Below are 12419 nucleotides of genomic sequence, written 5' to 3'. Positions count from 1 at the left end.
GCACAACTACCAAATGCAACCCTGTCTGTACTGTCGTCCCATTTTTTTTCGCCCGTGCTATATCGCATCCTGCTGCGATTCCTTAAATGTAATTTATAACAATTCATCCCAAACTGTAAATCTAACAATAACCAATCAGAGCACCCTGGAATCCGATGTGAGTGACGGAGTATCCAATCGGTGCATGCGTCTCACGAGCGAGTAAAGATGGCGGCGGGCTCCGATTTACTGGATGATGTTTTCTTCAACACAGAGGTGGACGAGAAAGTAGTTAGTGATCTAGTCGGGTCTTTGGAGTCTGAGCTCACGGGATCGGGTCGTGGAAAGTCTTCAGTTAGGGTCCAGGCTGCAGCAAATCACATTGACAACTCAGCTGTAGGTCGCAATTCCAATGTCCAGGACAGCGAAATGGGACTTTCACAAGAGCTTGCTAAACCAGGTAAAATAGATTACTGGTTAACGTTAGCCTATTCTGGTCACGTTGTTTTTCTGTTTTTGTCTCTTTTAGCCACACAATTTGACAACTTGCTTATACAGCTATCCATGTTCAATTGATAGATATTCCCATCCCTCATCTGTTTCCTATTTTGTAGGGACTGGCGTGCCAGGGGGGGTCATTAATAGTAGGAGGTCCCAGGGTTCAACCATGTATGCTGCGGTCGGGACAACGGCGGTGGGATCGAGCATGACAGCCGGGCACAGTCCGAGCAAGACTGGGGCAGTCAGTGGTGTGATAACGGAGGTTCCCGATCACGGTGTTGGGATCAGAAAAACTGGGGCGGCTGGTGTACAAACTTTAAATGGAAGGAGCGTTGTGATAAACTCTCATAATTCAGGAAGTGTTGCCGCTTTGGTGAGCTCGGCAAGCAGCACAGTGCCCGCCGTCGCGGTTGTCAACAACGGACCGAGCTCCGTAGTCAAAGGAAACGTAGTCTTACCCTCAACTTCCAGCACAGTCATTCAAACACCTCTTATGCACAATGCTGTCACTTCAACTGTGATATCGTCTCAGCTGTCTGTTCTAAACAGTGTGCCCACTGTCACGCTCGTGAGGCCGCCTATGCAACCCCTCGGAACAGTCACCGCGCAGAGCGGGAGTAATAATACGGTTCTGATACGATCTGTCAACGTTGCCCACCCTGCAAGTTCAGAAGCGCAAATCAACACATTGGAGTCTCCAAAAACGACCACACAAACGACTTCAGAAGTGACCGGGCCCAGTGTTGTAGGTAAAAGCCTGGTTTTACAAAATGTGAGGACCTCCATCCCATCGACTATTGCAGCCTGTTCTGGTGGGATAAAGGCGATCGCGCCACAGGTGTTCTCCCCGAGACTTCCGCAACCCCAACAAAATGCTTCAAACATCCAAAACATTCAGCTCCCTCCAGGTAACTTTCATTCTCAGGTGTTTTGACGTAGTAGTAGCCAGTTAGGGAGAAGTCAGCATTAGTGGGTCATTTCTTTGAGGGTACTGTATCTGTACTATAATTTTGCAGCCCAGTCCCAACACATGTTATTTGTTTTCTGCTGAGTGTATTCTGTGCATGAAAACATGGTTTTGGTGAGTGTGACGTCGTTGTGGTGTTTGTGTGTGATCAGGTTTCTCAGATGGAGAGACCAGATGAAACATGCTGTACATAGGAAACATATAACCTGTCATTCTGTCAACTATAATTCAACAATCTAGCTTTTCATGTTAAAGTTCATATTTACTGGTAGTGTTTTGAAATATTATAACCATTCACGTAAATAGTTATAATATTTATGAAAATCTGATTTATATCCACTGTTTGGATAGTGGGACAGGGACTTTTTCAGCTATTAAAATGCACAAAATAAACTTTTTAATCAAATTTAAATGTAAATTCACTCATTGGTTATTCTAAAATACATTGAAATATATTCTTTTAGTTGTTCCTAACATCTGTAAATCGATTCTAGACGCTATTTAGCACATAAACAGCATAGGATGATGATGGATAGAATTAGCGGGAAATAGCAAGAGTAGGAAAGGAAAGAAATGACAGTGACATAGAAAAGAGGCACAATTTTTGAAAGGGACAGCATTTTTTTTGGGGGGGGTAAAGCTGTGATGTCTCTGTTAGATTTTTCACCAAGCGCTTGGAGTGTTCCCAAATACATTTTCCAAGGGCATTGAGAGGGTCTAGTCGAAGGTTGTCTTTAACTTAAATTTTTTTTAATACAGATGGTGTGTTTTCTATAAGCCTCTACAAAGTATAATTGTTGATTTCACAAGTGCCAGGTGCAGTGGGCCACTGTGTTCTTAATGAGAAAATAGTGTCCCACTTCATCTACTAAAGTGTCCCACTAGCATTGAAAGACTCTTCATCAAAAGTAGGGCTCTGGTTTTGTTTTAGGGGATGTAGCATCCACTGAATAATAAATAACTTGTGTTATCATTAAAATGTAGATAAGACATTCATTAATTTAAATAAACATTGCTTGAGTAGGGCTACACTGATGTTGACTGTCTACATGGCAATCTACCAAAAAGTGTCCCACTAAAGCTGACTTCACCCTATGTCAGTTAGCCACAGTCGAGAGAGGCTACAATGTATTTTGCGGGCAGGGTAAAACAGAAACTTTGTTGCAAACTTGTAGTTAACATTTGAGATGTCATATCAGCTACAGTTGCCATCGCTGCTGCACCTTTGGTTTGTTTATTAGACAAAACTCCTTGTGCGGGTGTGTTTTGCTGTCAGTTGTTTATGCTCCATGAGCACATTGACCTGTGGGAACGTTCTATTGATTCTGTCTACTTGTGTCGTCTGTAAAATCACACACAGGCTACCCTGGCACACATACAATGGACTGATTTGATCAATAGGCACGCTGACACCATAGCACATCATGTAATGTACTTGCATGCATGTGGCACATTTTCTGTGGGAGTTGCACGTCTCACAGGTTCTGGCTAACAATGCTAGCTCTAGTTAAACTCTCCACTGAGAGCTGAATGTTTTTTGTTGTTTTTGTGACAATAAAAAAGGTACTTTTCTGCCAAGAGTGGCCAACGCTGTATTTTCTAACCAAACAAAGTGTTTCCATAGTTATTATTAAGATATGTAACGTTATTTGTATTTAGCAAGTAAGTGTCTGTCTGTCGATCTATATCCCCTGTTTGACTTCTTACCCCTGACCCCTCCATGCCCTGTGTAGGCATGGTGCTGGTACGCAGTGAAAGTGGGCAGCTTCTGATGATCCACCAGCAGACCCTGGCCCAGATGCAATCCCAGTCCCAGAGTGCCATGACCCCACGGGCAGCCACCCCCACCAGCACTCCCCCTGTCCAGATCACTTCTGTACAGGTGCACACACACACTAATCATCTCTTACCTACAGTGATGGAGAGATCAGTGTGAACCCCTGAACCCTTGTCCTCTCCTCTGTCCTGCAGGCTCCAGGGACACCCATGATGTCCCGTCAGGTGACCCCCACCACCACCATCACTAAGCAGGGCTCCACGACCCAGACCACCGTCCAGGCCACCACCACCCTCCAGAGGCCTCCTGTACTACAACAGGTAGGTACACAACTCATCCCCCTCTTCAATTCTCTTCAATCTCCCCCTTAGTCTCATTTCATACCCTGCTTCCTCTTTCCCACCTCCTATAGAACACCATTATGCTGGGTGGAGCGGCCGCCACCTCAGGTCAGGCTCCAGTGCAGCCTTGCTCGGCAGCAGTCACCCAGAGAGCAGGGACCCCTGGGACACCAGGCGCCCCCACGGTCGTTTCTACCATGGTGCGACAACACTCATCTCCCTCCTTCGGACATTTATCTACTCCTAAATAGTCATGCAGTAGTCCTAACTTGTGTATATGTGTGTTTAGGAGATCCTGGAGAATGTGAAGAAGTGTAAGAACTTCCTGTCCACGCTGATCAAACTGGCATCCAGCGGGAAGCAGTCGTCTGAGACCACAGCCAACGTCAAGGAGTTAGTCAAGAGCCTGCTGGTACACCTTTCTGTCTGTTTGGCCATCTGTCTGGCCATATGTGTCTGTCTCTTGCACTCACTCTCTATTTTTCTCACTTTATCTTTCTATGTTGTCTGTTTTTCTACCACCACAGGAGAGTAAGATCGAAGCGGAGGACTTCACCAGTCGGTTATACCGGGAGCTCAACTCCTCTCCTCAGCCATATCTCGTGCCTTTCCTCAAGGTGAGACGGATGGCTTTTCCCTTCTCTAATGTAGCTAGCTATACACCCAAATAAATACAAGTGGCCAGCGATGCAATATACTGTAGATGAGAGAATGATTTGTGCTCTTCCTCCCCATCTCCAGAGGAGTCTTCCTGCACTGCGTCAAATGACCCCAGACTCGGCAGCCTTCATCCAGCAGAGCCAGCTGCCTCACACTGGCGCCCAGCCTGCCGCCCCCTCCAAGGCCTTGACTGCTGCGGTGCTGGGGGGCATGTCCACGGCACAGAACTCCCGTCTCAACAGTAGTAGCCCTGGGGCCAAGGGGACCATGCACCAGTCTCCTGTTATCAGCCTGGCCCAGACACCTCATAGCAAGCCTGGCCTGGTATACTATATCCTAACGATACTCCACTCAGTGTTTCCTCTGTTGTATGGGTAGAGTGCCTTGTTGTTTTAATGTAATGGGAAGTCTATATGACTGTATGTTATGTTGAGGGATGACCCCAAGTGTATCGCCTGGTTACACGTCCACCATAGTTGCTGGAAACATGCTGGAAAGGACTATGTGAAAAGGAAATACCCGAGCCTGCACAGTAAGGTTCAGGTCTGCACTCTTTCTTTCTCTCTGGCCTCTCTCGCTTTCCCTCTCTGTTTTCTCTCTCTGGTCTCACTCTCTCTCTCTGGTCTCACTCTCTCTGGTCTCACTCTCTATGGCCTCTCTCTGTCTCTCTCTGTCTCTCTCTGCCTCTCTCTGTCTCTGTGTGTGTAGATGGTGCCTCAGCAGCAGGGGGCAATGGGGAGGCCTCAGGTGACTCTGGCCCAGTCACCCATGGTTACGCTCCGAGGCCAGCCCCACAGTCACATCATCATGGGGCAGCCGCAGGTGGTCAGACAGCTTCCGACAGGTGTGTGTGTTTTGTATTTTCTGTGTCCTTTCTTATCCCATTACAATCTTAGCCCTGTCGAAGCCGGGGGGTGGGGGGAGTATTCAGAAATGTGAAAAGTATTCAGATCCCTCGACTTTCTCCACATTCTGTTATGTTAGTCTTTTTCAGAAGTATTCAGACTGTTTACTCAGTACTTTGACGCACCTTTGCCAGCGATTACAGCCTCGAGTCTTCTTGGGTATGACACTACAAGCTTATTGGAGGAGTTTCTCCCATTCTTCTCTGCCATTCCTTTCAAGCTCTGTTAGGTTGGATGGGGAACGTCGCTGCACAGCTATTTTTAGGTCTCTCCAGAGATGTTCGATCAGGTTCAAGTCTAGTCTCCGGCTAGGCCACTCACTTTTATTGAGGAGATGGTTGTCCTTCTGGTTCTTCCATCTCCACAGAGGAACTCTGGAGCTCTGTCAGAGTGACCATCGGGTTCTTGGTCACCTCCCTGACCAAGGCCCTTCTCCCCTGATTGCTCAGTTTGGCCAGGCGTCCAACTCTAGGAAGAGTCTTGGTGGTTCCAAACTTCTTCCATTTAAGAATGATGGAGGCCACTGTGTTCTTGGTGACCTTCAGTTCAGCAGAAATGTTTTGGTACTCTTCCCCATATCTGTGCCTCGACATAATCCTGTCTCGGAGCTCTATGGACAATTCCTTCGACCTCATGGCTTGGTTTTTGCTTTGTCATTACGGGGGATATTGTGTACAAATTGATGAGGAAAACAATTAATTGAATCCATTTTAGAATAAGGCTCTAACGTAACAAAATGTGGAAAAAGTCCAGGGGTCTGAATATTTCAGAATGCTCTGTATACTTCCATTCATTTTTTCAACTGGTACGAGGGACCTTCAGATGTGTCTTGTGAGGCAATGCTAATTAGATTTCCGCTGGGGCGCAGACATCGACTCTATCTGCATTTTGCCTGTGTGTTTGATGCATGCGTTTGTGTACTTGTCATAGATGAACATTCTAATAGAAATATAATTTATACAAAAGATAAAATATACTATGGGCCTAATAGTACTTTGTATTACCTGATTAATTGTATTATTTAATGCTTTGATACCATCACTGTAGAATGTGATGCGACACCTGTGCAGGATTGGATCTTTCCTGTGTGAGGTATTTTTCCCACTGGGCTGTGAGGCTCTGGGACAAAGACACAGTGTGAACAATGCCAGTTAGCAGTGTCCATGATCGAAGGCGACAGACAGAAAGAAGTGTACTGGTTCTGTCTGTGGCCAGCTGCTATTAGCTAGTGGAGACGGCAGTAATATGATAAGTGCTGCTGCTGTGGGTGTGTATGTGTGTCCAGTGTCCTCCTGGCTTGCCTTGCTGGCTTCACTGACCGAGGACTACATTGAAACACTTCCCCTTGTGACATATGTATATAACTGCATGCTATATTGATCAAGTGTATTGATGGATGGGATTTTGAGGGACCCTTGGAAAGCTCTCCATCTGTGAAATGTGTTCTTCCGCCATCTCTCTTCCTCTTGACGTCCGCTTCTCTTTTCTGCTCACAACAACTCTACCAAGAAAAAGTGAATAATTTATTACTGAGTTATGATATACAATGTGAAAGGGTTAGGAGGTTAAATAAAAAATATAGTGTCTCTGTTATGTAACTGCCCCCTCACTTTCTCTCGCTCTCTCTCCGTCTCTTCCCTCTCTCTCAGTTCCTGTAGTGAAGCAGGCTCTAGCACCAGGAGCCAAGGTAACAATGGGGCCCCAGTCTATGCTCTCTGTAGTACTGAAGAACAGGCAGAAGGAGGCAGGCGGAGGAACCTTCAAGTAAACACATACACACACACACACACACACACTCGTAGACATGCATGTACAAATCAGATGATTTTGGAATTCTTCAAGTGAAAATGAGGCCTTATAAACAGTTTCTCTCCCTCCATTCAGGGATGATGATGATATAAATGACGTGGCCTCTATGGCTGGAGTCAACCTATCAGAGGAGAGTGCCCGCATTCTGGCAACCAACTCTGAGCTGGTCGGCATGGTGACTCGCTCTTGTAAAGACGAGGCCTTCCTCTACACCTCCTCACTAACCCAGAGAGTACATGAGATAGGTGAGACACACACACACATACACACACACACACATTCTGTACCTAAAATCTATGACATCTCCTGTCTTGTGTTGTAACAGGTGGGAGGTTAGGGGTGACTGACCTGGGGCCGGAGGTGATCAGCTACGTGTCCCATGCAACACAGCATCGGCTGCAGAACCTGCTGGAGAAATTGACGGTGGTGGCGCAGCAGAAAAGCATCACCTTCAAGGTGAATGAACACAGCTTCTGTGGGTGTTTGTGTGGAAGAGGTTCACTAGTAAAGTTATTTCATGAGCTATTCAAGTTGTGTATATATATTTAGTCAAAACCAGTTTATTTGGTATTTGATCTTCACTGGTGCTCATTGCAACAGTTTTGCAAAAAGTGCTGAAATAATTTGATGATGCCAGTGATAATATCTGATTGAACCATTTTACCCTTGTAATTCATTATTTATCTTTCCCCTCTCCCTCCATCTCTCTCTCGCTCTCCTTCAGGAGGATGATAAGTGTGAACAGGTGAGTGACGTGCGAGCACAGCTGAAGTTCTTTGAGCAGCTGGATCAGATGGAGAAACAGAGGAAGGAGGAGCAGGAGAGAGAGATCCTGATGAAGGCAGCTAAGGTAACTAACTCTCCACCAGAGGCAGTAATGTATAGCTGTTTATGCCATCTAGTGGTCATATACTGTAAGTGCTAGTAGTGTTGATACTGAATACTGTGCCTCTTTCTTCCCCCAGTCTCGATCACGACAAGAGGACCCAGAGCAGCTTCGGCTTAAACAGAAGGCTAAAGAGGTAAGAGTACAGGCTGGTGTAGCTGTAAACATGGTGTGTGTAACATGTTGTATGTGAATGAATTGTAGTGTTTCTCATACTCTTTGTGTGTCAATATGTTCATTTATAGTGGGTGCCGGTATGTGTGGTCATGTGTCTGTCTTCAGGCAAAGTAGTCTTGTGTTGTAATGCCTGTTCCCTCTCTCTCGTGTGTGTGTGGTCTAGATGCAGCAGCAGGAACTGAATCAGATCAGGCAGAAGGAGGCCAACATGACGGCCCTGGCAGCCATCGGCCCCAGGAAGAAAAGGAAAATGAACTCCCCTGTCAGCGGAACCGGGGCTGAGGTAGAGTACCATAACCAAACATAGACTTGTACTCTGGGCTAGATCATTGACTCCTGATCAATTACATTCATTTATAAAGCCCTTCTTACATCAGCTGATGTCATAAAGTGCTGTACAGAAACCCAAACCAGGCTATGAGGGGTGGCCAGTCCTCTTCTGGCTGTACCGGGTGGAGATTATAACAGAACATGGCCAAAATGTTCAAATGTTCATAGATGACCAGCAGGGTCAAATAATAATAATCACAGTGGTTGTATAGGGTGCAACAAGTCAGCACCTCGGGAGTAAATGCTGACTCTAGAGAGTTTAAAACGGCAGGTCTGGGATAAGGTAGCACGTCTGGTGAACAGGTCAGGGTTCCATAGCCACAGGCAGAACAGTTGAAACTGGAGTAGCAGCACGACCAGGTGGACTGGGGACAGCAAGGAGTCATCAGGCCAGGTAATCATGAGGCATGATCCTCGGGCTCAGGGAGAGAGAGGGGCAGAGCGAGAGAATATATACTTAAATTCACACTGGACACCGGATAAGGCAGGAGAAATACTCCAGATATAACAGACTGTCTCTAGCCCCCCCCGACACAAACTATTGCAGCATAAATACTGGAGGCTGAGACAGTATCCTAATGGATATTAACAAAGAAAATAATGCTTTTAGATGATAGCACCTTATCATACACATATTTTTGAAGATCAAATGGACTTTATTTCCTCTATCTTCTCCCACCTCTCTCTCCCCTTTTTCCTCCTCTTTCTCTTCAGGACTTGTGCTCTGGTCCCTCTCCGTCAGGTGGGTACAGTAGCGGAGGCTCCAGGCCTCAGCGCCAGCGCATCACCCGGGTTAACCTCAGGGACCTGCTCTTCTGTCTGGAAAATGAAAGGGAGACCAGCCGCTCACACCTGCTCTATAAAGGCCTCCTCAAATAACACAGGGAGACCGGACATGCCCAATAAAGCTTTTCTAAGGGACAAGAAATGAATGAGACTAACCAAGTTACTCACCTCCCTAACAGACAGAGACCAGCCACTCCCTATAGCACCTCCCCTAGAGACTAGAACAACCAATAGCACCTCCCTCAAAGGGCAAGATAGACCAGCTACCCTTGATGGTACCGTCTCTTCTTCTGTGCTCTCCTAGAATCATTACCTCCTAGACTAGAGGAGAGACCAATGACACCTGGAAAATGAATCATCAGCTGAACCCTACACTCCCTCCTCAAGAGAGACCATGCTGTTGCAGCTGTGAAACAATGAGTTGTTGGGACTGACCTATCAGACTAGCTCTTCTGGCCTTCTTCATGATTGCCTGATCCCTCCTGATGACCCAGTTGGACATGACTTCAACAAGGTCACCAGGAGAGATCTGCCAATAAAGTTGGAAGTCCCACCTAGTTGACCACATTAAAATGGTGGATGCCCCCAATGGCGCTGCCTATGCTAATACGGCCTTTTGTCCACTAGAGGCCTCAATCATTCTCCATGTTAGAGACCTGCTACTGGCAACCAGGTCCCCTCCCATACACTCCCCTAGAGGGGAAATGCTCTTATTTGTGAGGTCTCCTTTTGGTCTGGAAATATCCTCATGTTTTGCAGTAGGGACATGCATTAGCTTTTCCATCCTTTAACCTCATGCAATATATGATTAGACGTTCTTTAGAAAGATCCCCAGCTAGGGGACTTTTTAACACGTTTAACCAACAAATGTATAAACCTGCAGGAGTAATGTCAAATACCTGACGATACAGAGACTGTGCATTTTGTTGAGGAGACGTTTTATTTTTCCTATTTTCTAGTCATTCATTCTAGTGCTCTTTTACTGACTGAGGATCATTTTAATTTGACTGGTATTACTCTTCCATCGAGCTGCCTTGCAGCCATAATAAGCCATATTAATCATACATCTCTAACTCTCCACCTCTGATGCCAGAACTTCTTCTCAATCAGTCAATTTTCCGCAGAGATTTTAGACTTGTTTGATTTCTGCTTTAGCATATCTTCCCAGGTGCTTGTGTGTTGGACTTTGTTTTTAATCACTTATAATGATTATTTATTTTGTCAGCATGTCTGTTGATAACATTGTGTACATGTATATGCATACATGAAAACACGCACACATCCTATGGAAGCAGTCGGTAAATTGTAGGTTTTTATCAGTAGACCGTGTGAAGAAATTGATATACAATATATATATATTTTTTTTTTTCAGAGGAGTAATGTAAAACAATTTACATTAATTAATTGATGCAACAATGAAAAGTGAGACTGATGCAAAGTTGGCAATAGATAGCGTTTATGATTGAAGGGAGGCCATTGCTAGCTGCCATGGTGATGTGGGATGGAATGCAGAATATGGTATATAGAATGCACCCCCGAACGATCCGTTTTTTAATCAAGCAGTCGGTCAGAAGCATACACCCACTTTATGTATATTCTTTATATTTCTTAGCGCACATACTAATTGGTTGGTTGTTAAGCTTTTGGATGGTATTGATGAAACCTTTCAGACTGTACATATTTTTCAATACCGTAGCCCCTAGCAGCTGTTACGCATCTGTCCCATCAGAGAACTGTTTTTAGTGAAAAACCTGAAGCAGATTACTTCTTATTAATATCTTGTACATTTTGCACAGACACTTGTTAATATGTAAATATTCTAAGTGAAAGAATGTTTTTTAATTGCAATTGTTTTATAGATGATTGAGAGAGAATGCTCTCCTTCATTAAAAAAATGAAAAATAGTACAACAACCTATCGGTGGATCTTGCCAATGCCTGTGTTTTATAGTTTGTCTTATACAGTGGTTATCAACTTTATTAGCCCAAAGACAGATGGGCTCAAATGATGTAGCTATGATGAATGTTTACATTTTAATTAATATAGTTCATGAGTTAAAGTGCATAATTCTTCCACAGGAGGGCACTATTTCGTCACAATCTCTATGTCCCTCAAACAGAGCGAGGCAGCATCAGGCAGAAAACCAAATTAATTTGCTTTGTGTCTTTGGGAGTGAGACCGATCTCACCTGTATCTATGTGGACGTGATCCAAGTCAATGCCGCCAAAGTCACACACGTGTGAATGGAGTTCACAAAGTGAACATCTCAGGGGGAGTATTTTAAGATGCTACAATGTTTCAAAGTTGAATGCCCAGGGATATGACAGTGGTAAGTTCCTGGGGTGATTTCTCCCAATTCCACCCCTGCATATGGCTCTATCAGTACAGCAGCCTTTGGTGCATACCGTCAGTTTCCCAACCCTCCCCTTAGCTCAGCAACAGATATGAGTTGAGAATGCCAGACTGATAAGAGATTTTATGAGCAACACTAGCTAGCCAAACAGCACCAGGAGTCATGTCTCTGGCTGTGCTCTGGCTCCAGTGACTTTGAGAATGCAGGCTGTTGATCTTTACGTACACACCACTGGGTTACTACAGACACTCAGACACACACAGTTGGGCAGCTCATTGAGGGCTCACAGTAAAGCGTACAGAGTCATGTCCCTGTTTCAGATAGTGTGGATATTAGGCTTATGGAGTTTGTTTCTGTTCACTCTGCAGACACAGTAGATTCCTGTGGATCCCTGTGTCTTCACCCAGTCTATATCCCATACTTGGGAAGCATCGCAAGTCTACCCAAATACTTAGTTGAAGTTGGAAATTTACATACACCTTAGTCAAATACATTTCAACTCAGTTTTAAACAATTCCTGACATTTAATCAGAGTACAAAAATCCCTGTTTTAGGTCAGTTAGGATCACCACTTTATTTTAAGAATGTGAAATGTCAGAATAATATTAGAGAGAATGATTTATATCAGCTTTTATTTCTTTCATCTCATTCCCAGTGGGTCAGAAGTTTACATACACTTGATTAGTATTTAGTAGCATTGCCTTTAAATTGTTTAACTTGGGTCAAACGTTTCGGGGAGCCTTCCACAAGCTTCCCACAATAAGTTGGGTGAATTTTGTCCCATTCCTCCTGACAGAGCTGGTGTAACTGAGTCAGGTTTGCAGACCTCCTTGATCATACACGCTTTTTCAGTTCTGCCCACACATTTTCTATGGGATTGAGGTCAAGGCTTTGTGATGGCCACTCCAATACTTTGACTTTGTTGTCCTTAAGCCATTTTTCATCAAC

General features: G+C 44.8%; 1 protein-coding gene across 1 annotated transcript; it reads left to right on the top strand.

The window, feature by feature from the left end:
• The first annotated feature begins 55 nt into the window (after nucleotides 1-55).
• LOC112222179 (transcription initiation factor TFIID subunit 4) lies at nucleotides 56-11048 on the top strand. The gene is made up of 16 exons (XM_024384852.2): nucleotides 56-439; nucleotides 594-1388; nucleotides 3181-3329; nucleotides 3419-3544; nucleotides 3637-3765; nucleotides 3855-3977; nucleotides 4093-4182; nucleotides 4307-4549; nucleotides 4934-5069; nucleotides 6780-6894; nucleotides 7015-7184; nucleotides 7265-7395; nucleotides 7664-7789; nucleotides 7905-7961; nucleotides 8166-8285; nucleotides 9047-11048. Exons 1-16 carry the CDS (start codon nucleotides 208-210, stop codon nucleotides 9209-9211), a joined length of 2907 nt encoding a protein of 968 aa, XP_024240620.1. The 5' UTR covers nucleotides 56-207; the 3' UTR covers nucleotides 9212-11048.
• Nucleotides 11049-12419: the final 1371 nt, after the last annotated feature.

Source organism: Oncorhynchus tshawytscha, linkage group LG22 (assembly GCF_018296145.1).
Source record: "Oncorhynchus tshawytscha isolate Ot180627B linkage group LG22, Otsh_v2.0, whole genome shotgun sequence".
Lineage (NCBI taxonomy): Eukaryota > Metazoa > Chordata > Actinopteri > Salmoniformes > Salmonidae > Oncorhynchus > Oncorhynchus tshawytscha.
The sequence above is the reverse complement of the archived record's forward strand: the minus strand, read 5'-3'. Positions and strand labels throughout refer to the sequence as shown.

Coding starts and splice junctions, on each gene's coding strand:
- LOC112222179 (XM_024384852.2), top strand. CDS start 208: ATGGCGGCGGGCTCCGATTTACTGGATGATGTTTTCTTCAACACAGAG. Junction 7,396..7,663: donor AGAAAAGCATCACCTTCAAG/GTGAATGAACAC, acceptor GCTCTCCTTCAG/GAGGATGATAAGTGTGAACA. Junction 7,962..8,165: donor TTAAACAGAAGGCTAAAGAG/GTAAGAGTACAG, acceptor TGTGTGGTCTAG/ATGCAGCAGCAGGAACTGAA.